The following is a 27,267-nucleotide window of genomic DNA, read 5'->3' on the forward strand; positions in this document are numbered from 1 at the left end:
AGTCGTAAATAGACGGTAGGACAGCAGAGGGAGGAGAGAGAGGGGAGAGGGAGGGAGAGAGATCCAGCTGGCGATCTGGGACACGTAGTCGTAAGCAGCAGGCATCTGGAGTCTCTGTGAGTTAACAGACGGCCGACTCTCTGCTCCCTCGCTCCTCCAATCCCCTCCAATCCAATACAGTCCAATCCAATAAAATCAAATCTGAATTGGCCTTTTTTACTTTTAATTGGGTATTCGAATCCCGGAAATTGTTTGGATTCCGGGGTTTCCGATTCGGTGGAGCTCCAGCTCCGGCATGCCTCTGTCTCTGAGCATTCAGCTGAAAGAAAGCTTTCAGCTTGCCTGGTTGTTGGTGTAAGCTTCGATAATATTCCGATCGGTGTCCTTGTTTGGAGGTGAAGGAAGCTTTGGGTTTGGGGCTTCCCTTATTCCCTTATATCAAACTTGGGAGGCATTGATTCATTACCAGTTGGTATCTGCTGCTGAGAAGTCGACATGGTCAGTGGGCACTTGTTCCCTTGTAGAAAGAATTCATGGCCGCCTGAGGAGTATATCAGCAGAAACACTTTGCACCTGGTTCGTTATTCTCTTTCTCTCTCTCTCTCTCTCTCTCTCTCTCTCTCTCTCTCTCTCTCGTTTTGAATTGGTGTTATTAACTTGGGTTGTAATTGGTTGCTGAGAAAATGTAAGAGGTGCAAGAAAACAAGCAAAAGAAAGTTCCTTTAACTCTAGAATTTACTTAACAAAGTCGGAGATCATAGCTCTATACTTGGTTTCAATGATGATAATCAAATTTAAGTGCCTTTCAATTATCCGGCCCTCATAAAACCCTGTTGTCTAATGTGTGCAAAGCAATTTATTTGATGATTTCCTTTGCATTTTCTTCCAAGTTTTCGGACTTCGAAGGAATTTGAGTAAGCCGTGGGCATTTCAATTAGCTATGAACCCATTGATTAGTTCGCCATTTGTGTTAGTTACCATTGTTAACTAAATATAGTCGGCCAATAAAAACCACACTCTAGAACCTTGAGTAACTAAATGTTTGTTAAGTTATGAACTACATTTAAGTAACAACCATAAGCCAGTAAATTAAAGTTTCCTTGTCCACTGCTTTCTGCTTTCTACCCTCAAGGTTCTAGAGTGTGGTTTTTATTGGCCGACTTTATTTAGTCTTAATCTTTCTTATTTTTAGTTTTGCTTTCTTCGAGCATTAAATAGTGTTTTATATTGTGTTTTTACGGTAGGGATCGTTCTGGACCGGGGATTAGGAGGGATTGTTAATCACTTGAATTTGACTTAAAAACATAAAAACACAATATAAAACACTATTTAATGCTCGAAGAAAGCAAAACTAAAAATAAGAAAGATTAAGACTAAGACTTCAACGAAATAGGGGGGAATTGGATTTGGACGAATTTAAACTAAAATGGATACTTGGAAACAAAACAAATTGTAAATATGGATTTGACGGAAATGAATGGATGGGAAGCTAGCTAAGGGGTTCATCTCTATACATGTTATACTTGCATACAAAACGATTTCTAATTGCTTTTCAATAAACCATGAATTCTCAACGCCCCGGGTTAATTAGGTCCGCTTAATTAACCGTCAAGTTTTCCTTAAGTTAATGAATTGGATGATTGCATACGAAAATCCAAAGCATTCCTCACAAGTTCCCTACATGAATTGCATAATAGAGATACAAGCAAGAATCATTAAGCAACATGAAAACTATAAGTGTTGACGAGGCATTCGTTACTATGATTGCATGAAACTTATGCCAAGAATTTGTTTAACGCGATTGTTTATAAGCAACCTCCACTACTTGTGAATATAAGTTCATAACTATTACGTGAAACTCACTTATATTCTAGCGTCATATTCATGCATGAAAATTAAGCGTTCATTCTTAATAAACATACATAAATAGGATATCAATCAAATAGTTAAACAAATTGAATTCACAACTTATGAAACGTAATTAAAAGTAATCAAATCATTTTGCAAGCATAAACATATATTTCGAATCACCCCCTAGCTAAGGGGGGTTTAGTTCCTCATACTTACAAAACAAAGAGAATTGAAATTAAACATTGAAATCAAAGAAACACCTAAACATTCCAACAACTCAAACTTGAATTGTATGAACGTTTAGGCCCTCTTATCTTCCTCTTCTTTGTAGCATAAGGTCTAAGGATAGTTGATTTGGGGGAATGGAAGTGTGGAATGAAGTGAGGAGTGCTGGAAGTGGAAGAGGATTGGTGTTTGGATTATAAGAGAAGGGGGACTCACGGCTAAGGAAAGAATGGAAGTGTTTGTGGTGTGTTGTGTATGAAATGAGATGATGCTTGAATGAATGAATGCAAGGGTATTTATAGGAGGAGTGAAGGTGTAAATGGCTGTTTGTTTAAGCATGCAAGTGGCTAATTAATGATGAACAAACAGCTAAGAAAGCATATGCAAGCTGGAATTGCATGAGGGGAGCAAAGGGAACCCACGACATTGAATGTTTTGGTGCATGTGTTGCTGATTTGTTTGTTGGGGAAGCATGTGTTTGCATGTGAATGTTGTTTGTGTGAAGTGTGTGTGAATGCATGTGAATTAAAGAATGAATGGTGACTGAAATGATGAAGTAGGAAGGTGGAAATGCATGTGAAATGTAAAGGGAAAAACTGGAAATGCTAAACGGCATTGAAGGTGTTTTGTGTTAGTTTTGGGGTTGTGATGCATGTGTTGAATGATTAAAGGGACATGTGGGGTGTATATGTGGCTGAAATGATGAAGTAAGAAGGTGGAAATGCATGTGTTGAAGAATGAATAAAGAAATGCATGTAGGGTTAGCTAGGTTGGCTTTGTTTGGATGCATGTGTTGGCTCAATTATATTGTTGGGAAGGCATGTGGATTAGGTAGAATGTAGGTGGGTTATAATGATGAATGCATGTGTTTGCAAGGAGGAAACGTGCAGAAAATGGAAACACATTGCACGGCAATGTGTTTTGGGTGCATGTGTGTGAATGTTTGGTTTAATGATTAAGGGAAAAAGCTTGGAAAGCATGTGGCTAGGTAATGTAAGTGAATGATGTGCATGTGTGTGAATGCATGTGGAATTAAGAAGAGTATGGAAGTGAATAAATCATAATAGGGCTAGTTTAAAGGGCTAGGGTTTAAGTACATAGAATGGGCCTAAAATAGGTTGGTTTGCATGGCATAATATGTTTGATTGGGCTAGAGGTTTTCCATGGCTCAAAGGATTTGTTTGATTGGGCTAGGCCCTTTGTTTGATGTCCCCAAAGAGCATACAAGGCTTCAATTTCGTCCATCCTCTTTGCTCCATGATTAAGCTATCCAATCCATGCCCAAAAGTGCCCCAAATAGCCTCAAAATGCACTTTCTTGCTCCCTAAGCCCTTAGAACCTGAAAACACACAAAAGAAGCATAAAGGACTAAAATAACTAGAGAAACATAACGTAAATGCACGAGAACAGGCCATTTAAGTCGCATGAATATGCTCTTATCAAACTCCCCCACACTTATCTTTTGCTAGTCCTCGAGCAAAACAGAATAAAAACAAATAAACAAAACGACACTAAACACGTAAAACACAACCTACACCTTCCAACAATCGTTTCAGGGATTTCCAATGCACATGACAAGTTAAAAATCATTATTCCAACAGAATTTAGCCATCTTTATCCTTAAGTACATTCTTAATCATAGTCACCACATACTAGTTCACAATTAAGCATTTAAAACCATGTTTTGAATGTAGTAACATGCCTTAGAGAATTTGCTCAATTCCTTACAAGATATGCACTTGATTTTCACTCAGATTTTCTAACTACACACCCTAATCTAGCCATATGTGAGAAGATTTAATGAAAACGAACACTCACATATATATATATCACAAAGAGAGCAATTTCTGGAGTTAATAAGCATGTTTAGATATGATCTCATGAATTGAATGCTACTACTTAGACGCGAGAACCAGTGACACCATATGCTCATACCAAGTTCAAACTCCACAATTGAAATACACAACACTCAAGATAGAAGTCAAGGGTTGTAACGGGGCTTGGGGTATGTGGATAACAAAGAAGGGATATGGAAAACAAAGGTTCTTAAAGAAATAGTGAGTAAGGCAATTGAATCAACTTAGAATTCACTTTTGAATGAAAACTCAACTTTTGAACAAAAAGGGAGAATTTAGACAATTTAGGGCCAGAATTGGTGTTTTGAACCCTTTCTTCAATCACTCATTCTTTCATTTTTTTTTCAAGCTCTTTTTTCTTTCTTTCTTTCTTTTCTTCTCTGTTTTTCTTTTCTTTTGAATCTCAAAACATACTTAAGAACAAGCATTCCTTCCCCCACACTCATTTTCTTGCCTAATGTAACTCAAAAGGAATTCATTTAAGTCATGCTCACTATCTTTTAAGAACAAGGGTGTGGATTGTCCTAGACTAGGCTAGGTGAGGATAATGTGGGTTAACAAAGAATAAAGGCTAAACAAAGCTCAACAGGGGTAAAACTTACAACATATACGAAATATGGGAAGTGAGGCTATTTGGCTATGGTGACAACTACACAACTTCATCTTGATATATGTTATGCAAATCAATAACATGCTTTGAATGAAATGGGCATGAGTTCTAGCATTTGGAACTATATGATGAAACGCCTTCTAAGTAGTAACCAAGCAAAGACTAATGAGATCATGCAACGACTTTAGAAAACAAGAAATCACAGATTATACTCTCCAAAGAACGTTATAGGCTCAAGTCTCTCAGGGTTGTAGCGTTTGTTTGAGTTCCTTCCTTCAGGCATGTTACAAAAACTAATTTTTCTTTTATGATTGCATGTGAAATCATACATTATAACCATAACCAAGCATATACCAAGAGTAAATCAAACTTTTCTCTATGTTTATAACTCTTTTTAACAGTCATGCAATTAAAAACCAAATCCTGAGGCAAGTGTTGGAAGGTACCTACGACACAAACACACAAAAACGACTCAAAACACTCTTTTTAGGCTTTTCAAAAAGTTTTTATGTGATTTTCGGAGTTATAAAACAAAACACACTAAAACACTCTAAATCAGTTTAAAAACATTTTAAAACAGCAAAGGACAACACTTGAAGTGATAGGTGATAAAATCCAACGAATTTGCATCAACATACTTAGTTACCCCCCCACACTTCGACCAAACATTGTCCTCAATGTTTTAAGCTTAAAACACACCAAACAAAAGTAAACACATAAACAGCAACTAAACATACTAAACATGGCAGAATGTATCTAACAAAGAGAAGAGTTTAGGGATGCAAATCTGGTTATGGAGTGTAAATTCCATCTTCTCCTTGGTGATTGCAGTGAGGCTTCATCTTGAGTTTTTCCACAGGCTACTCTTGAACTGAGCTGGAGATTCTTTTGGTTTCCTCCGATCGTTGATTTTCCTTTGTGCTACTCTTGAACTGGGCAGCAGGATTCTTTTGGTCTACCCCGAAGGTCTGAGCTTACTCCTTTTATCTGTTTCTTTGTTCAATCTCTCCAATTCGTATTGAAGAGGGTTAGAGGATAGCTCAGCAACGCTAGGTAAGCAACCAGGGAATAGAGTCCAGATAGACTCCAAGTGCCGACTGATTGCTTCTTTCACTTTGCCATGCAAGTAATATCAAGCACAAAGGAAAAGACAGGGAAAGAGCATGATATGAGATACCTTTGCTTTCGCCCTTGATGATATGAGATACCTTTGCTTTCGAAGAGGCAGCGAATGAATCCACATGCTTCGATCCACCGTTTCCTCTTGCCTCCTTTGTACTCCAGGCATTTGGTATCTTCTTTGGGGGATACATCCATGGTTGAAAGTGTGTTCTCAAGAGAAGGAGAAAACTGAGCATGTTTGAGAGGGTTGGTTGCATTTACATTCTCGGCCGAGAAGGAAAATCATGCGCTTCTGGGTGTATGCCTTGCCATGAATGTTGATGTATATAGGAATTGTAATGGCAAGTGGCAATGCGGATGCGGAAATTACCTCCACGCGTCTTCTGAAAAAGCCGAGAGCTTTTGACAAAGTGGCACGCGTCTTCTGAAAAGCCGGGAGCTTTTGACAAAGTTGCACTCGCTTTCTGGAAAGCCGGGAGCTTTCGGCTTTGTCACCCATGTTTGTCGGCTAAAGTGTGCAGCTGATTTCTCGCCTTCCACGCGTCTTCTGAAAAGCCGGGAGCTTTTGACAAAGTGGCACACGCTTTCTGAAAAGCCGGATTGCGTCTGAAGAGCTGGCGATCTTTAAGCCGGAAATTCCGGTTTTGAAGAGTGGTGTCTCTTCATTTCTGAATCGGTGAACGCCTCTCCTTTAATAGAGGTGATCGATCACCCCTAGCATGCACACTTGAAAATTGCCCAGAAATCGTCTCCGGCCCGTCGAGATTTCACTCCATCCAACCCTTCTCTTTTAACTTCTTGAAAAATGGCTAGCTCATCTAACCCATCGAACATTTGCTTAGATTTGAGTCTAAGCAATGATCCTGTTGCGCCGCGTCAGGATAAGGTATGGTGCCCGTTTTTCTTATCTTCTCATGGCCCTCTTACAGATGAGGACTCTGTGATGACGGATGCCACAACGGCCACGATAGTAGCTCGGAACTTCCTCACTCCCAAAGACAGTCAGCTGCTTTCAGGACGGTCCGATGAGTTGGCTGTTCAAGAATCCCTGGCTCTGAGTGTTCAGTGCGCCGGCTCTGTGTCCAACATGGGCCAACGCCTTCTTGCTCGCTCCCGTCAGGTTGAATCCTTGATGGCGGAGGTGGAGAGTCTTAAGCAGGAGATCAAACAGCTTAAGTACGAGAACCGAAGTTTGCACGTGCTTGCCAACAATTATTCGACAGGCATGAAGAGGAAGCTTGATGAGCTTGATGATCGTCAAAGGCTTGCGGCTTTCTTCCAGAGGCATCTCTTTCCTGGGTCATCCAGCATTCCACCAAGGTTTGGGGCCTTGAATGATCTATCTTCGGTGCCTCCCGCTCCGATGCCTTCCGCTCCGATGCCTCTTGCTCCAATGCCTTCTGTTCCGAGAGTGTTGCCACGTAGTGGGGCCTCACGTACACAACCTTTGTGAAGGCTCCATCTTTCTGCCTTTTTTTTTTTTTTTTTTTTTTTTTTTTTGGTAATCACTCGGAAATCAATGAACAAGCTTTATTCACTGTATTGGGTTGCCTCCCAAGTAGCGCTTTCTTTTACGTCTTGCAGCCGGACGAAGAACCCAATCACTCCAAATTGGAGCCCACGGCACCCAAGGGGGTGTCATCCACGGTGTGCTCCACAAAGTTCTCATAATAGGCCTTCAAACGATGCCCGTTCACCTTAAATTCATGTCCCGTTTTCAAGCTCTGGATTTGGACTGCACCATGAACAAAACCATTAGTAATAACAAACGGTCCAATCCACTTGGAACGTAACTTACCGGGAAACAAACGTAAACGGGAATTGAACAATAGCACTTTCTGCCAAATGGAGAAGGATTTCCCACGGATCATGTTGTCATGGAAAGCTTTGGTCTTTTGCTTGTAAATGCTTGCATTCTCATAGGCTTCATTCCGAATCTCCTCAAGTTCATTCAATTGGAGCTTCCTATGAACTCCCGCTGCATCTATGTCCATGTTGAAAGTCTTCACGGCCCAATGTGCCTTGTGCTCTAACTCTACGGGCAAATGACATTGCTTACCATAGACGAGCCGAAAAGGTGACATCCCAATGGGTGTTTTGTACGCCGTACGATATGCCCACAGTGCATCATCTAAACGTAAGCTCCAATCCCTCCTTGTTGGTCCAACGGTCTTCTCCAAAATTTGTTTGATTTCTCGGTTAGACACCTCGGCTTGGCCATTTGTTTGAGGATGGTAAGGTGTGGAGACCTTATGGTTGACATGGTACTTTCTTAGCAACGCCTCAATGGTCCGATTGCAAAAGTGAGACCCTCCATCACTTATGATTACTCTCGGCATTCCAAACCTAGCAAAAATGTTAGTTTTCACGAAATCTGCAACCACCTTAGAATCGTTAGTACGGGTGGCTTTTGCTTCCACCCATTTAGAAACATAATCAACGGCTAGCAAGATATAAGTGAAACCATAAGATGGAGGGAAAGGGCCCATGAAATCAATGCCCCAAACATCAAAAATTTCAACATTAAAGACAGGGGTTTGCGGCATTTGGTCCTTGGTACCTATGTTACCCATTCGTTGGCAACGATCACAAGACATACAAAAGGTTCTAGCATCCCTAAATATAGTCGGCCAATAAAAACCACACTCTAGAACCTTGAGGGCAGTGCGTTATGTGCCAAAATGATCACCACATGCATATGTGTGACAAAAGCTTAGAATTGAGTGAAATTCAGAATCATGCACACATTTACGTACAATTTGATCTGAGCAATACTTCCACAAATAAGGGTCATCCCAAACATAGAAACGTGCATCATTTTTAAGCTTATCACGTTGGTGCTTGTTTAGTTCATTTGGAAATTGTTTAGCCACCAAGTAATTCACTAAATCTGCATACCATGGTTCACTTACCTCAATGGATAGCAGCTGCTCATCGGGAAAAGTTTCAGGGATAGGTACGGCATGTTCATGCTCCTCGTGGATCATTCGGCTTAAATGGTCAGCCACTACATTCTCGCTTCCTTTCTTATCCCGGATTTCAATATCAAATTCTTGAAGAAGAAGAATCCAACGGATAAGCCTCGGCTTTGCTTCCTTTTTCGTGAGCAAGTACCTCAAAGCTGCATGATCAGAATAAACGATTACTTTAGTACCAATTAAATATGAACGGAATTTATCTAAAGCAAAAACCACAGCTAGAAGTTCTTTTTCCGTCGTGGAGTAGTTCAATTGGGCATCATTGAGAGTCCGAGAGGCATAGTATATGACATGCGGCGGCTTGCCTCTTCTTTGTCCTAGAACAGCTCCTAATGCATAGTCGGATGCAGCGCACATGAGCTCGAACGGAAGGCTCCAATCTGGAGGTACAATAATGGGGGCCGAGACTAGCTTCTCCTTGAGTTGGTTAAATGTCGAATTACACTCTTCATCAAACTTGAATGGCACATCTTTTTGAAGCAATCGGCAAAGAGGGTTGGACATCTTGGAGAAGTCCTTGATAAAACGCCTATAGAACCCTGCATGGCCAAGAAACGAACGTACCTCTCTAACCGAAGTAGGAGAGGGTAAGTGACGTACAAGGTCTATTTTCGATTTATCTACTTCAATTCCTTTTTCTGAAACAATATGTCCTAAAACTATACCTTGTTTCACCATAAAGTGACATTTCTCCCAATTCAAGACAAGGTTAGTTTCAACACATCGTTTCAAAATTAAGGTCAGATTATCCAAGCAATTATCAAATGAACTCCCAAACACACTGAAATCATCCATGAAAACCTTAATGATCTTTTCAACAAAATCGGAAAATATACTTACCATACACCTTTGGAAAGTGGCCGGTGCGTTGCATAAGCCAAATGGCATGCGACGATAAGCAAATGTTCCAAAGGGACATGTGAATGTGGTCTTCTCTTGATCATCCGGGGCTATCACAATTTGGTTATATCCAGAGTATCCATCAAGAAAACAGTAAAAAGCATGACCGGCTAACCTTTCGAGCATCTGGTCGATGAATGGCAAAGGAAAATGATCTTTCCTAGTCATGGCATTTAGCTTCCGGTAATCGATACATACTCGCCATCCAGTCTGAATGCGTGTAGGCACGAGCTCATTCTCATCATTCTTGATAACAGTTACTCCGGACTTCTTGGGAACGACTTGAACTGGAGAGACCCAACGGCTATCGGAGATAGGGTAGATCACTCCGCAATCCAAAAGCTTGATTATTTCCTTCTTCACCACTTCCATCATCGGAGGGTTGAGACGGCGTTGAGCCTCTCGGGATGGCTTAGTATGAATGATGTATAGCGTGAAGGATCGATGCGTGGCAGAGAGATATGGTAAAAAAGAAGTGCGGAATGATGTATAGAAGGTTATGAAAAATGCGGAATGATGTCTTGAAGGATGAATGATGGCTGATTGTGTATGTGAGTGAATAGATGTGTGTATGGGTGCGGCAAAGGGTATATATTTGAGAGAAAGGATCTTAACTTTAATTAGATGGTTTAGGAAAGAATTAGACGCCAAATTGATAGGAGCATATTTATGCAACTTAGTTAGCTTGTTCTTGTGCATTTGTGTTGTTTTTTCTTAGTTAATGTAGTATTTCAAGTTATTTTCATGTGTTTGTAGGTCCAAAGGGTTAAAGTAGCAAGAAAGTGCACTTTGGTGCACTTTGGAGCAGTTTTGGGCACTAAATGGATAGCACATGTATGAGCCAAGTTGGATGGACGAATTTGGAGTTCAAAAGGCTAGGAATCTGATAAGAAGATGAAGAAATTAAATTCAAGACAAAGACGATAAGAAATCAGCTCAAAAGAGGAAACATTATCCAAAACCTTATCCAACCTTATCTTATCCTGTCCTATCTTAATCTTATCATGCCTTAATCTTAGCTGCAAGGGGACCTAAATATATATTTCTAGAACCTATTTCTAGAAGCATTCTCTTCTAGAAGTCCCAAATCAGCCATAAAACACATTGTTTCTTGAAACCTACAAAGGTGGCGCCTATTCCCTTCTAGAAAGCCTTGCCTTGCCTTGCAATCCATTCTCCTTTCCCTCCAATATTTGCCGCATCCGTCTATCCCTTTTCCCTTGTGGATTTTGATTTATTATGCCTTATTCCTTGTGGATTTGGGTTATACAAATCCTTTTTTGAAATTAATTGGGCCAAACCCTCTCCTAAGTGGATTTAATTAATCGTGCCGAACCCTAGGGCCCTAATCCTTAAAATCTGCTAAGTTGTAACCCTAATCTGATTAACCCTAGGGTTGGCCGAACCTATATATACATATTTTCAGCCACAATTTTGGGGAGAACACTCATGTCGTTCAGAAAACCCTTTGCCGCAACCCTAGACACCATTCTACATCATTCATTCAATCCATTCACTTCTATATACAACCTGCCGCAACTTTGCACCCTCATCAGCCATCATTCATCATCCCATCGAATTCCATTGTCAAGGTGCCTTTGTATACATCAATCTTCGTTCGGGCCGTCTTCATGAATGGCCTACCAAGGAGAATCGGCAAAGATGTAGAATGGGCTGAATCCTCCATGTCTAGGACATAGAAATCAGTCGGAAAAATTAAATGGTTCACCTCCACAAGCACATCTTCCAAAACTCCTTTTGGATACGCGTTAGAACGATCGGCCAATTGTATAATTACACCATCTTGTTTTAATTCACCCAAATTCATAGATGCATAAATAGAATAAGGCATGACATTTATGGATGCACCTAAATCAAGCATGGCATGTTCAAAACAATTATGTCCAATCACACAAGGAATCGTGAAACTAACGGGGTCTTTGCACTTGGTAGGCAGTTTACGTTGCAAAACAGCGGACACATTCTCGCTTACCTTCACCACCTCTTTGTTTGCCCTTCTTCTCTTTGTATTGCATAGGTCCTTGAGGAATTTAGCATACTTTGGAACCTGTTTGATTGCATCGAGAAGCGGTATGTTCACTTGCACCTTCCGGAACGTTTCAAGAATGTCCTTCTCGCTTTCTTCCTTTTTTTCTTGCATGAACCTGCGAGGAAAAGGTACGTTGGGCAGATTAGGACGTGACATACATGAATTTGAACTTAAATTACCTGATTTGGCCGAGTTAGGGTGATTGGGGGCCTGCGGCATTGGGTTTTTCACCCTTGCCGTGGGTGAGCTAGACACTTCCTCAGGTTGTGTCGTCTCTTCATCTACTTTCTGGGCAGATTTGGGATTGTTTGGTTCGGTCCTAACTTCTTTTCCACCCCTTAGGGTGATGGCCTTGGCGGATTCGAATCCTCCCTTTGGATTGACTGTGGTTGAGCTAGGAAGCTTTCCTTGCTCTCTAATCTGTCCAAGGAACTCAGAAATCTGCCCTATTTGTTTCTTCATATCCATCATCTCCTTCTCGTTATTTGCTATCCGGTTGTTTTGATTTTGCAACCCCTGCAAAATAGAGGTTAGTAATTGCATAGCTTGATCACTTTCCAAGGACGTACCTGAATGAGATGATGCCGAAGGTTGTTGGGGTTGTTGGGGTGCATACGGCTTGGAATAAAAACCAGGGGGGTTTGGCCTAAATCCTCCTTGTTGGGCAGCTTGTTGTGGCTCCCTCCATTTGAAGTTTGGATGGTCCCTCCATCCGGCATTGTAAGTGTTCGAGTATGGGTTGTTTTGATTTTGTCCTTGGAAACCAATTGCATTGGCAGATTCCCACCCACCATTCTCGATTAGTTGAGGGCACTTGTCGGATGGATGCCCTTGAATTGAGCACACGCCACAAACTTGGTGTTCTTGTGCTTTTGGACCAATCACAACCTGAGAAACAAGAGAAGTAAGATTAGCAAGTTGTGATTGAATTTCAGAAATAGCACTCACCTCATTTACACTTTGTTGCCGTGGGGCTTCCCTTTGGCCCACTCCTTCATATTGTTGAGCGTTGAGCGCTCGGTTGGCTATGAGAATCTTGGCATCCCTTGGTGTTTTGTCCACCAATGCTCCTCCCGCTGATGCATCAAGCATTTGACGTTCGATAGGAAGGAGGCCCTCATAGAAATATTGAAGGAGAAGTTCCTCCTTCATTTGATGTTGAGGACATGAAGCTACAAGGCCCTTGAAGCGCTCATAATAAGCCGGGAATGTCTCACCATGATTCTGTTGAATACCACTAATTTTCTTCCGTAGGAGAATCACTCTCGAAGTAGGGAAGAATTTCTCCAAGAAAGCACGCTTCATACTCTCCCACGAAGTCACAGTTCCCGGGGCTAGTTCGTAGAGCCAATCTTTGGCCTTGTCCATAAGTGAGAATGGAAAAGCCTTCATCATCAGAATGTTCCCGTCGACATTTATGGGTGTCATGCTCGAACAAACAACCTCGAACTCCTTGAGATGCTTGTTGGGATCTTCCATGGAAAGCCCATGGTATTTCGGAATGTGGTGCAACAAGCTTGACTTCAACTCGAATTCATCGGTCTTGCCGTGGTTAGCCGCGGGGTATTGAATGCATAATGGTGCGGCATTGGCCAATCCTGAGGCGGAAAGCTCTTTAATTGTTCGGTTGTCCGCTGCCATGTCTTCTTCACCCACTGTTGTCTTGGGTTCCTCTTCTTCAAATTCAGAAATGGACTCGGAGCTTTCACTTGATTCGCTAGGTTCTGGGTTCTTTCTCTTTCGTCTCAATTCTCGCTCGAAATCGGCGTCAAAGACCGAGATAGGTTCACGAATCGGATGAGAACTCCTAGTCATAAACTAGTACCTAAAACAAGAAATAAAACAAGATCAAGAATCTGGAATAAAATAAAAACAAAAGAAAATAAAACAATCCAAGAGATTAGCAAAGTTGCTAATCCCCGGCATCGGCGCCAAAATTTGATGCGTGATTTATGCGCACACAAATTAAACCCTCTTTTTGTCAATTGTAGTGAAGTGTATAAGTAGGGATCGTTCTGGACCGGGGATTAGGAGGGATTGTTAATCACTTGGATTTGACTTAAAAACGTAAAAACACAATATAAAACACTATTTAATGCTCGAAGAAAGCAAAACTAAAAATAAGAAAGATTAAGACTAAGACTTCAACGAAATAGGGGGGAATTGGATTTGGACGAATTTAAACTAAAATGGATACTTGGAAACAAAACAAATTGTAAATATGGATTTGACGGAAATGAATGGATGGGAAGCTAGCTAAGGGGTTCATCTCTATACATGTTATACTTGCATACAAAACGATTTTTAATTGTTTTTCAATAAACCATGAATTCTCAACGCCCCGGGTTAATTAGGTCCGCTTAAATTAACCGTCAAGTTTTCCTTAAGTTAATGAATTGGATGATTGCATACGACAATCCAAAGCATTCCTCACAAATTCCCTACATGAATTGCATAATAGAGATACAAGCAAGAATCATTAAGCAACATGAAAACTATAAGTGTTGACGAGGCATTCGTTACTATGATTGCATGAAACTTATGCCAAGAATTTGTTTAACGCGATTGTTTATAAGCAACCTCCACTACTTGTGAATATAAGTTCATAACTATTACGTGAAACTCACTTATATTCTAGCGTCATATTCATGCATGAAAATTAAGCGTTCATTCTTAATAAACATACATAAATAGGATATCAATCAAATAGTTAAACAAATTAAATTCACAACTTATGAAACGTAATTAAAAGTAATCAAATCATATTGCAAGCATAAACATATATTTCGAATCACCCCCTAGCTAAGGGGGGTTTAGTTCCTCATACTTACAAAACAAAGAGAATTGAAATTAAACATTGAAATCAAAGAAACACCTAAACATTCCAACAACTCAAACTTGAATTGTATGAACGTTTAGGCCCTCTTCTCTTCCTCTTCTTTGTAGCATAAGGTCTAAGGATAGTTGGTTTGGGGGAATGGAAGTGTGGAATGAAGTGAGGAGTGCTGGAAGTGGAAGAGGATTGGTGTTTGGATTATAAGAGAAGGGGGACTCACGGCTAAGGAAAGAATGGAAGTGTTTGTGGTGTGTTGTGGTTATTTCTTGTTTTAGGTACTAGTTTATGACTAGGAGTTCTCATCCGATTCGTGAACCTATCTCGGTCTTTGACGCCGATTTCGAGCGAGAATTGAGACGAAAGAGAAAGAACCCAGAACCTAGCGAATCAAGTGAAAGCTCCGAGTCCATTTCTGAATTTGAAGAAGAGGAACCCAAGACAACAGTGGGTGAAGAAGACATGGCAGCGGACAACCGAACAATTAAAGAGCTTTCCGCCTTAGGATTGGCCAATGCCGCACCATTATGCATTCAATACCCCGCGGCTAACCACGGCAAGACCGATGAATTCGAGTTGAAGTCAAGCTTGTTGCACCACATTCCGAAATACCATGGGCTTTCCATGGAAGATCCCAACAAGCATCTCAAGGAGTTCGAGGTTGTTTGTTCGAGCATGACACCCATAAATGTCGACGGGAACATTCTGATGATGAAGGTTTTTCCATTCTCACTTATGGACAAGGCCAAAGATTGGCTCTACGAACTAGCCCCGGGAACTGTGACTTCGTGGGAGAGTATGAAGCGTGCTTTCTTGGAGAAATTCTTCCCTACTTCGAGAGTGATTCTCCTACGGAAGAAAATTAGTGGTATTCAACAGAATCATGGTGAGACATTCCCGGCTTATTATGAGCGCTTCAAGGGCCTTGTAGCTTCATGTCCTCAACATCAAATGAAGGAGGAACTTCTCCTTCAATATTTCTATGAGGGCCTCCTTCCTATCGAACGTCAAATGCTTGATGCATCAGCGGGAGGAGCATTGGTGGACAAAACACCAAGGGATGCCAAGATTCTCATAGCCAACCGAGCGCTCAACGCTCAACAATATGAAGGAGTGGGCCAAAGGGAAGCCCCACGGCAACAAAGTGTAAATGAGGTGAGTGCTATTTCTGAAATTCAATCACAACTTGCTAATCTTACTTCTCTTGTTTCTCAGGTAGTGATTGGTCCAAAAGCACAAGAACACCAAGTTTGTGGCGTGTGCTCAATTCAAGGGCATCCATCCGACAAGTGCCCTCAACTAATCGAGAATGGTGGGTGGGAATCTGCCAATGCAATTGGTTTCCAAGGACAAAATCAAAACAACCCATACTCGAACACTTACAATGCCGGATGGAGGGACCATCCAAACTTCAAATGGAGGGAGCCACAACAAGCTGCCCAACAAGGAGGATTTAGGCCAAACCCCCCTGGTTTTTATTCCAAGCCGTATGCACCCCAACAACCCCAACAACCTTCGGCATCATCTCATTCAGGTACGTCCTTGGAAAGTGATCAAGCTATGCAATTACTAACCTCTATTTCGCAGGGGTTGCAAAATCAAAACAACCGGATAGCAAATAACGAGAAGGAGATGATGGATATGAAGAAACAAATAGGGCAGATTTCTGAGTTCCTTGGACAGATTAGAGAGCAAGGAAAGCTTCCTAGCTCAACCACAGTCAATCCAAAGGGAGGATTCGAATCCGCCAAGGCCATCACCCTAAGGGGTGGAAAAGAAGTTGGGACCGAACCAAACAATCCCAAATCTGCCCAGAAAGTAGATGAAGAGACGACACAACCTGAGGAAGTGTCTAGCTCACCCACGGCAAGGGTGAAAAACCCAATGCCGCAGGCCCCCAATCACCCTAACTCGGCCAAATCAGGTAATTTAAGTTCAAATTCATGTATGTCACGTCCTAATCTGCCCAATGTACCTTTTCCTCGCAGGTTCATGCAAGAAAAAAAGGAAGAAAGCGAGAAGGACATTCTTGAAACGTTCCGGAAGGTGCAAGTGAACATACCGCCTCTCGATGCAATCAAACAGGTTCCAAAGTATGCTAAATTCCTCAAGGACCTATGCAATACAAAGAGAAGAAGGGCAAACAAAGAGGTGGTGAAGGTAAGCGAGAATGTGTCCGCTGTTTTGCAACGTAAACTGCCTACCAAGTGCAAAGACCCCGGTAGTTTCACGATTCCTTGTGTGATTGGACATAATCGTTTTGAACATGCCATGCTTGATTTAGGTGCATCCATAAATGTCATGCCTTATTCTATTTATGCATCTATGAATTTGGGTGAATTAAAACAAGATGGTGTAATTATACAATTGGCCGATCGTTCTAACGCGTATCCAAAAGGAGTTTTGGAAGATGTGCTTGTGCAGGTGAACCATTTAATTTTTCCGGCTGATTTCTACGTCCTAGACATGGATGATTCAGCCCATTCTACATCTTTGCCGATTCTCCTTGGTAGGCCATTCATGAAAACGGCCCGAACGAAGATTGATGTATACAAAGGCACCTTGACAATGGAATTCGATGGGGAAGTGATTGATTTTAATATTTCTGAAACTATGAGATATCCCGTTGATGACCATTCTTGTTTTTCCATTGATGTTATCGATTCTTTGGCACAGGTATACCTTGAAGAATTGAACGAGGACGCCCTGGAAACAACCATCACTAAGGCCATAGAGTGCAAAAATGAAGGATTTGGGCCAATGCAAGGCCACGGCAAGGAGGAGGAATTCTTTGCCATGGGTTCTAGTGAAGAAATAATTGAGGTTGTGGCAGCCCTTGAGTCATTGCCACAACAATATGGTAAGGTTCCACTCTCACTTTCAAATTCAGTTTCCACTAAGATGCTACCTTCTGTTGTTCAGGCACCATCGCTTGAACTTAAGCCGTTGCCGGACCATTTGAAGTATGTGTTTTTGGGAGAAGGCGAAACATTGCCCGTCATCATTTCATCAAGTCTCACGGCAATGGAGGAGGAGAAGCTTGTGAGGGTGCTGCAAGAACACAAAACGGCCATAGGGTGGACTTTGGCCGACATTAAAGGAATAAGCCCTACCACATGCATGCACCGTATACTTCTCGAGGAGGGGACTAAGCCATCCCGAGAGGCTCAACGCCGTCTCAACCCTCCGATGATGGAAGTGGTGAAGAAGGAAATAATCAAGCTTTTGGATTGCGGAGTGATCTACCCTATCTCCGATAGCCGTTGGGTCTCTCCAGTTCAAGTTGTTCCCAAGAAGTCCGGAGTAACTGTTATCAAGAATGATGAGAATGAGCTCGTGCCTACACGCATTCAGACTGGATGGCGAGTATGTATCGATTACCGGAAGCTAAATGCCATGACTAGGAAAGATCATTTTCCTTTGCCATTCATCGACCAGATGCTCGAAAGGTTAGCCGGTCATGCTTTTTACTGTTTTCTTGATGGATACTCTGGATATAACCAAATTGTGATAGCCTCGGATGATCAAGAGAAGACCACATTCACATGTCCCTTTGGAACATTTGCTTATCGTCGCATGCCATTTGGCTTATGCAACGCACCGGCCACTTTCCAAAGGTGTATGGTAAGTATATTTTCCGATTTTGTTGAAAAGATCATTGAGGTTTTCATGGATGATTTCAGTGTGTTTGGGAGTTCATTTGATAATTGCTTGGATAATCTGACCTTAATTTTGAAACGATGTGTTGAAACTAACCTTGTCTTGAATTGGGAGAAATGTCACTTTATGGTGAAACAAGGTATAGTTTTAGGACATATTGTTTCAGAAAAAGGAATTGAAGTAGATAAATTGAAAATAGACCTTGTACGTCACTTACCCTCTTCTACTTCGGTTAGAGAGGTACGTTCGTTTCTTGGCCATGCAGGGTTCTATAGGCGTTTTATCAAGGACTTCTCCAAGATGTCCAACCCTCTTTGCCGATTGCTTCAAAAAGATGTGCCATTCAAGTTTGATGAAGAGTGTAATTCGGCATTTAACCAACTCAAGGAGAAGCTAGTCTCGGCCCCCATTATTGTACCTCCAGATTGGAGCCTTCCGTTCGAGCTCATGTGCGATGCATCCGACTATGCATTAGGAGCTGTTCTAGGACAAAGAAGAGACAAGCGGCCGCATGTCATATACTATGCCTCTCGGACTCTCAATGATGCCCAATTGAACTACTCCACGACGGAAAAAGAACTTCTAGCTGTGGTTTTTGCTTTAGATAAATTCCGTTCATATTTAATTGGTACTAAAGTAATCGTTTATTCTGATCATGCAGCTTTGAGGTACTTGCTCACGAAAAAGGAAGCAAAGCCGAGGCTTATCCGTTGGATTCTTCTTCTTCAAGAATTTGATATTGAAATCCGGGATAAGAAAGGAAGCGAGAATGTAGTGGCTGACCATTTAAGCCGAATGATCCACGAGGAGCATGAACATGCCGTACCTATCCCTGAAACTTTTCCCGATGAGCAGCTGCTATCCATTGAGGTAAGTGAACCATGGTATGCAGATTTAGTGAATTACTTGGTGGCTAAACAATTTCCAAATGAACTAAACAAGCACCAACGTGATAAGCTTAAAAATGATGCACGTTTCTATGTTTGGGATGACCCTTATTTGTGGAAGTATTGCTCAGATCAAATTGTACGTAGATGTGTGCATGATTCTGAATTTCACTCAATTCTAAGCTTTTGTCACACATATGCATGTGGTGGTCATTTTGGCACACAACGCACTGCCCTCAAGGTTCTAGAGTGTGGTTTTTATTGGCCGACTATATTTAGGGATGCTAGAAAGCAGTGGACAAGGAAACTTTAATTTACTGGCTTATGGTTGTTACTTAAATGTAGTTCATAACTTAACAAACATTTGATAAGGTGGTCTTGAATATTGTTTACAATGAAAGTTTAGACGATGATGTGTGGTGGTGTTGCGAAAATCAATGTTCAATGTACACTGGGCAATTTAGTTGTCTAAAGGATGGTGGAGGGAAGGGGGCTTTGAAAATTATGATAGGGATATGCATATAAGGCTTGATGCATATAAAACTTTAGAATCTCAGGGATGCTGTCTAACCGCGTAATTTGGCTGCTCTTAGCAATTCAAAGTTGTTACTCACACTGTATTTAGCTGAGGAACGTTTATGCTGTTATTTTGTATAACGTACCAGAGAAGTGAATCCTAATATTTAATTAGTTGTTTCTAGAGATAGAGTTCATTTCTTTTGTCCTATTTACTTTTTGTCATGTTTTAGTTCTGACTAAGAGCTTCTGTGATATTTCAGATTTTTATATCTAGAGAAGGAGTGAATAAAAAGTATGCATCAGTCTTGGCCCCGGGTCATCATGAAGGATTAGGGTAAGAGGATAGACATTGAATTTGGAAACCATCTTCTGAAATAATTATAATTTCTTTTCACTGAATGATAAATTTATGATACGTATTACAATTCCGCATGGTTTTTACATTTGGTGACTGCAAGTCAAGACGAAGCTTGTGGGTTCATATGTAATATTGAGACTCAATATCTTTCTTTTGTGGCATCAAGAGGAGTATGAGAAGTCTCTCTAACTGGCAAGTGAATGCTAGGCAGATGCTGCTTGGGTACCTGGTCCCTGATAGATTTGGTGGCGTGCTTTGTGACACTTCTCTTGGAACATTATGAGTATCAAAGTTTGTAGAGAATAAGAAATTATTGAAGCGACAAGGACCAATAGACTTGATTGGTTGGACTATCCAAGCCCTTTACCATGAGCTTAAGCCCATAGTCAGAGTGCAGCTAGTTTGTATATTCAGAAGGTGTCTTATTTCTATTGGGACTAGATGCACATCAGTTTTCAGTTTGTTTATAGCTAGAATTTTGATGAATAGTGCATTCACTTGGTTTTACTATTTTTGGTAGCTCTATATTTGACTATAGTAGTTGAAATACCCTGATTATTGACATCCCAATTTAATTTGACTGTTTTCACAGAAAAGCTGATGATCAGGGTATATCATCATGGGGCTGGAACCTGGGTGGCCAGCATTCCACATACCATGCACTATTGCCAAGGGCATGGACCATATATGATGGTATCATTCTTCTTTCTTTCCTGTTAGCCATTGGTCCTGTAACTTGCCCTTTAAGCTGCTGTTTTAATTCGGGTAGTTTTATGTATAAATTTAGGTGAACCTGACCCAGAAGTGAAAATTTCATGCCGGCAAATATCACCATTCATCCCTCATAATTATAGAGAAAGCAGTCTTCCTACAGCTGTTTTTGTTTACACGGTAATCTCATTCAACTTGATACCAGGTATATTTAGATGAAAAAGATCGTCGTTTTCATAACCTCTTTCTGTCTTAGACAAGTGTGAACGTAAGGATCTTACACAAGAATTTCAATATAATTGTCTATCATTTGGTTTGTTTATAAGAGTCTTCTTTCTGATATAGTTGGTGAACACTGGAAAAGAAAGAGCGAAAGTCAACCTTCTATTTACATGGGCGGTAAGGTTATATGTTTTGCTTTCGGAATGGTTTCCAAGCAATTCAAAGATTCTTGGATATTTAGTAATTTATGCTTTTCTCGGTGTAGAATTCAATAGGAGGAATCTCACACTTGTCGGGCAATCATGTGAATGAACCATTTATGTGAGTAAATTTGGTGGGTGTTGTATGATTTGTTGCCTACTATAGTGGCAGCATGTATTTAACATATTCCGACTTCTTTTTCTTTGACAGTGGCGAAGATGGAGTCTCTGGTGTACTTCTGCATCACAAGCAAGTCGTCAAACCTTATTACATTTATTTGATGGTTGGTTTGCAGATTTTTCTGCTGGCAGTGTCATATTAGGCCAGACAAAGTGTTCAAACAACCCCCTCCTCTTTTATCAAGGCATATAATGCCCCAAACAGGTGAAAGAAGTCAACCATGAGGAAAAATGAGATGCTTCTGCGTCAACTTACAAACTTAAAATTCCTTGTCAAAATACCAGGAAATGAATGACATGGTAAAAACAAAGAAGTATGGACAGATATCACAGGAGCGTTTAAGCAGAAATGTTAAAAAAATTTTAAATAGATTAATCGTCTGATGCTAAAAGTAAAACATATTCCCTTACATATGGAATTGATATTTAAATACTAATTCTTGCCCTTTCGGGTCCCTTGTTCTCCTATTTTTACAATTAGTAATTCTTGTCCAGTCATCAACGATAAGTTTTGTGGCCAAGTTGTAACTGTTACTTGGGTCTCTGCATTTGTTAACATTGAAAGTGTCTTCTTGTGAGCACCTTATTCGATGCCCATTCTTATTTTTGTTCAAACATAGGGATTTTTATTTTTATTTTACAAAAATTCTGTTTTCACCTTGTCTTGTTTCGTTCAAACTAATGAGCCTTATATTCTTATGGTTCTTGGTAACCTGAACCAAAAAAAAAAAAAAGTTATCAGTATGTGATTTTGGGAGTTGTTGTCATTCACTATTTTAAAACTTGTTAATTCTTGACAGTATATTTAAACTGTGTTTAACAACTGTGCTTATGTTGCAGGACTGCAAAAGGGAACCCTCCTGTTACTTTTGCAATAGCTGCATGTGAAACTCAAAATGTAAGCGTGAGTGTGTTGCCATGTTTTGGGTTATCTGAAGGAAGTGCCACTATGGCCAAAGAAATGTGGGATAAAATGGTGCAGGTATTATTTCTGTGGTTTGCTTTCTCAATTCAGTGTACCTTGTTTTTTGTTGTCTAACCTAATGCTATGTGCCTCATTTTTCTATTACCCAAATCCATTGTCTGTTCTATCCAGCAAATGCTGTCATTCAGCAACCTGGTTGATCAAATTCAACTTTTGAAAATAGTCCTACTTAGATTTTGACATGGTGTTCCTTCCATTGTTTTACAAGAGTGATTGTTTTTCCTTTTCTAAATCCGAGCCTTATCTTTTTAGGATGGAGAATTTCATCGTGATAATTTCAATTCTGGACCATGCATGTCTTCATCACCTGGCGAAACAATCTGTGCTGCAGTAGCAGCTTCTGCTTGGGTGGAACCTCATGGGAAGTGCACTGTTGCATTTGGCCTATCATGGTCATCTCCAAAAGTAAAATTTTTGAAGGGAAGCTCATACCATAGGTAAGCTTATTGTAAATCTTCTTTTTCCTGTTTTCTGCATCGGTGTTTTAGTAATTTACAGACGAAAAGCTACTTCAAAAGTTGGATGCAGACAATCCACTATGCATATTTTGCAGTACTGTACTTAGATGATTTACAAATGAATGGATTTAAGAATATTGTAATCTAGAAAGTGGCAGCAACACTAGTGAGGTGCATTATTGGTTATTGAATTTTGTAATTTTTCTGTAGGAGGTACACAAAATTCTATGGGACCTCTGAAAGGGCAGCTCAGGACATGGTGCATGATGCGCTGACAAGTTTGTTTCTCTCTTTTTCTATTGTGACCTTTTCATCAAAATACTAATATGTTGACATTCACTAGATTTAGTTTTCTGCTTACTCTTTCTTGTTTAACAATCGTTGCGGTATATGTGATGAGTCCTGATCAGTTTTGAAATCTGGACAGATTATAAGCGATGGGAAGAAGATATTGAAAGGTGGCAAAACCCTATCCTCAGGGACGAAACATTACCAGAATGGTAAGAATGGAAGCATTATACTGTGGTTGCTCTTTGTTAAATCAGAATGTCCCATCAGATAATATATTGGTTTCCTAAGTTGGTGAAACTGCCTTAAAGTACCCAGCAGTAGAATCTGAGCTTATGTTTAGAATAACATTGTCAATTCTTAAAAGTTGTGAAAAATAAGTGCACCGCCTTACATAAAGAAAGGTGTTTGCATTTGTGTGCACGATTGGCATCTCATTTCTTTAGAGATTGTGATGTTAGATACCTTCCTTATATTCAAATTAACAGCACACAACTGTGTCCACTGAAAGCTGTTTTGAGCTTGCTCGAATGATTGGTCCAGTAACAATGGTCTCTGCAATTACTGTAGTCAAAGAATCATATATACCCATCTCCATTACAAATAGAAACTCCCCAATGAATAATCCATTGAGTAAACATTGTGAAGTTGCTTTGCTATGTTTACCTGTCAATGATTAACTATGAACTTGGTCGTCAATCTTGCGGCTAATATTTCACAAAATTTTTGCAGGTACAAGTTCACATTATTCAATGAGCTCTACTTTTTGGTGGCAGGTGGAACAATTTGGATCGGTATTTATCTAATCCTGATTTCCTTGATAACTCACATCTGGAAATAGGTTCTAAGAATATTTTCATGTGGACACTAGTTCTAGTCCGAACAGCGAACGTGCACTTTTTATTCACATATTTCCCTTTTTGCTAATTTTACGGTAAAACTGAGAAATGGGCTTTAACTGTGATTGATTCATGCAGATTCTCCCTTGCCAACAACAAACATTAAAGACAATCGACACCAATTAACAAATGTTGAAAATACAGATGTTACGGTTACTGAATCTGAAGTGAAGAGCAATCACAGCGCAGTTGTTGAGCACACTGCAACTGGTTGCCAAAGGAGTGTAAAGTTGGACCCACAAAATGCCAATGAAGAGGTTGGGAGGTTCCTTTATCTGGAAGGAGTGGAATATATCATGTGGAACACATACGACGTACACTTCTATGCATCATTTGCCCTTCTTGAGCTGTTTCCCAAAATTGAACTTAATATTCAAAGGGACTTTGCAAAAGCTGTCTTATCAGAAGATGGAAGAAAAGTAAAGTTTCTGGCTGAGGGTAACTGGGGAATTCGTAAGGTTAGAGGAGCTGTCCCTCATGATCTGGGAACACACGATCCTTGGAACGAAATGAATGCATATAATATTCATGATACTAGTAAGTGGAAGGATTTGAACCCGAAGTTTGTACTTCAAGTGTATAGAGATTTTTCTGCATCGGGGGATATGTCATTTGGAGTTGATGTTTGGCCTGCTGTTCGTGCTGCAATGGAGTACATGGAACAATTCGACCGGGACAATGATGGACTCATTGAGAACGATGGTTTCCCTGATCAGACCTACGATGCTTGGACAGTTCATGGAGTAAGTGCTTATTGTGGGTGCTTGTGGCTTGCTGCACTTCAAGCTGCAGCAGCAATGGCCTTTCAACTAGGCGACAAGGAATTTGCTGAATGGTGCAAAACCAAATTTTTAAAGGCAAAACCATCTTTTGAGGAAAAATTGTGGAACGGCTCTTATTTTAGTTACGATAGTGGGTCCAGTAGTAACAGTAAGTCCATACAAGCAGATCAACTGGCTGGGCAGTGGTATACCGCATCCTCTGGTTTACCCTCACTTTTTGATGATTTTAAAATCGAAAGCTCTCTGCAGAAAATCTATGATTTCAATGTCATGAAAGTTAAAGGAGGCAGAATGGGTGCTGGAAACGGAATGCATCCCAGTGGGAAGGTGGATGAGTCTTGCATGCAGTCACGTGAAATATGGACTGGTGTCACATATGGGGTGGCTGCTACGATGATTCTTGCTGGAAAGGAGAAAGAGGCATTCACTACTGCTGAAGGTATTTTTATTGCTGGCTGGTCTGAAGAGGGCTTTGGGTAAGTAGACATATACCTCCATTATTTAGAGTAATCAATTGTTGATGTGATTTTACTCTTGTTCATGTCATGTGCTAGATGTGAAAAGTATAGAATCTTACAGAGAAAGCTTTAGACAGGAAGAAAACTCTTTGACTGAAAATACATGTATTTCTCATTAAACAATAATTAGTTATACACTTGGTATTTATAGTGTCAACAGAACTAGCACTTTACACATATACCCTTAGTAATACTAACAATTACATTTGAGAATAACAACTATACAGAGAAGAAACTAACAGTACAAGTCTATTAGATTGCTCTTTAATAATGGTGATCATTGAAAATCTCGTAGTTTCTAGTTTTTAAGTTGTTTTTTCCTCTGGCAAATTAAGTTGTCCAGCCAAACTATAGTAATGCTCTGCTGTTTAGTTATCATTTTTTCTTCCTGAAAACATAAGATGTCTGGAAAGGACCCGTCGAAAGCATAAGTTGCTCTGTTGTTTAGTTATTCAGCATCACGTCTCCCTGGACTTTCGTGGCGGAGAAATATTATCTCAAATTTTGTCATATTTTTAATGGTCATTTTTTGTTTTCATATTTTGGCGTTAACAAAGTTAATTTTCTGTTAAACTACCTTTAGATACTGGTTCCAGACGCCTGAAGGATGGACGATGGATGGGCACTTCAGATCTCTAATATATATGAGGCCACTATCGATTTGGGGGATGCAATTCGCCTTGAATCTGCCCAAGGCAATTCTCGAGGCTCCTCAGATCAACATAATGGACAGAACACATTTATCGTCTGTCAGCTCACAATCCTCTCACAACGAAACAGGTGTGAGAAAGATTGCAACCAAGGCAAAATGCTTTGGGAATTCAGTTTTTAACTGTGCATGCTGATATTGTAAGATGTAAATTGATTGTATTGTAAAGAAGTGTATAGTGAAATCTTCGCTTCCCCATACCCTCCCGATGTGAGGTAATACAAGTTGGGAGAGGTTTCGGGGGGAAGTCTTGAAGAAATAGCCAAATAGGTAATAAAAAAAAAAAAAAAAAAGAGTTGTATTTCATTTACATGGTATTTGTAGATCAGTCTTTCTTTGTAATCTGAATCCTGGCATGTAAATTGGAAGACAGGATCGAAATAATGTTGTTGTGTTGCGTAGATGAATAGAAAAAAAAGAAAGCTCTTTCGAGGGGTGGTTTTTGGTGCCCGTGAACGGATTCGAATCCAACTAGCTAGTGTTGGCGACAGTGTTAAAATGGTGTAGACTTGGTTGTTTTTGCATTATGTTCAGGCATCTAATTCTGAGACTTCCCAAGACATACAGCTTAAGCTTTGGTTCAAGGTTTGCCAAAGCTCCAGAGACTTACCAATGTAAGGCTCAACCGCAATTGGTATTGGTGGTAATTGACCAATATTCTATTGTACTCCAAGGTGCCTTGTACTTCTGTGTTTTTAGTCGTTATATTTTTGATAATTATGTCTTTTATAAATCTAATGGTTAAAAATTTTGGAGCATACTAGAAAATCTGGTTATTTTTTCTATTGGAAATAATATCAGTGGCTAGAAATTGCCAGGTTCCCAATATCTGCTTTATCCACTTAACCCGTGGGATAACACGGGGGCTTTAATTATTGCATGTGTGTATAGTCAGTACAACGCGGGGGCCTTAATGAAAAAAAAAAATTCTTAATTTTTGTTAATTAAAAATTATATAATAACTTTATTTAATAAAATAAACTTAAAACTTTAACCAAAAACACTTAAACTTTAATAAAAATGACTTAAACTTTAATGAAAATACCAAAAATTTAATATAATAAAAATAAAGAAAAAAAAAAACTACTGATGTAAAAGTACTAATATACCCTATTTTAAACCCTATATCGAATTATAGCCACCATTTTAGTTTTATGATAATTCTAACCAAAACTTGCCAATTTTGCATAATTAAGCAGTAGGGATGTTCTGACAAAAAAAAGGCAGTAGGACACATCAGCCTTTTCAAATTGTCCAAGAAACAATGGTATGGTTGGTCAATTGTAGCTTCCAATTCCTAAATCAACTTTTTGATATTTCATATCATGGTTTTAGTCAAAACTTTAATGATTTTCATGTTCCAATGCAGGTGAATATATTATGAATCCTTCGACAAATCAACAACTTTAATGATTCAGTTCCTGATTCATTTTATGTTTAGTTTACTGGGTTATCTTCAGTTTTCA

General features: G+C 40.0%; 1 protein-coding gene across 9 annotated transcripts; it reads left to right on the plus strand.

Annotated features, from left to right (window-relative positions):
- LOC137737756 (uncharacterized) lies at positions 1–26,251 on the plus strand. Of its 9 annotated transcripts, none has more exons than XM_088682793.1 (16): positions 3–576; positions 5,374–5,508; positions 18,747–18,955; positions 19,752–19,825; positions 20,442–20,542; positions 20,637–20,740; positions 20,906–20,959; positions 21,048–21,103; positions 21,194–21,232; positions 22,003–22,144; positions 22,400–22,584; positions 22,816–22,883; positions 23,033–23,105; positions 23,626–23,687; positions 23,871–25,050; positions 25,676–26,251. In XM_088682793.1, the coding sequence occupies exons 3-16, from the start codon at positions 18,881–18,883 to the stop codon at positions 25,935–25,937; spliced, it is 2,475 nt and encodes an 824-aa protein (XP_088538919.1). In that variant the 5' UTR covers positions 3–576; positions 5,374–5,508; positions 18,747–18,880; the 3' UTR covers positions 25,938–26,251. The 9 variants fall into 9 exon arrangements, with proteins under 9 accessions (XP_088538921.1, XP_088538919.1, XP_088538920.1 ...); XM_088682794.1 differs by having other exon boundaries at positions 5,402–5,508; XM_088682791.1 differs by lacking the exon at positions 5,374–5,508.
- Positions 26,252–27,267: the final 1,016 nt, after the last annotated feature.

The sequence above is a fragment of the Pyrus communis genome, chromosome 13 (genome assembly GCF_041283825.1).
Source record: "Pyrus communis isolate YQ-2024b chromosome 13, ASM4128382v1, whole genome shotgun sequence".
Classification (NCBI taxonomy): Eukaryota; Viridiplantae; Streptophyta; class Magnoliopsida; order Rosales; family Rosaceae; genus Pyrus; species Pyrus communis.

Coding starts and splice junctions, on each gene's coding strand:
- LOC137737756 (XM_088682790.1), top strand. CDS start 496: ATGGTCAGTGGGCACTTGTTCCCTTGTAGAAAGAATTCATGGCCGCCT. Junction 20,543..20,636: donor GGCATGGACCATATATGATG/GTATCATTCTTC, acceptor GTATAAATTTAG/GTGAACCTGACCCAGAAGTG. Junction 20,960..21,047: donor ACCTTCTATTTACATGGGCG/GTAAGGTTATAT, acceptor TTCTCGGTGTAG/AATTCAATAGGAGGAATCTC.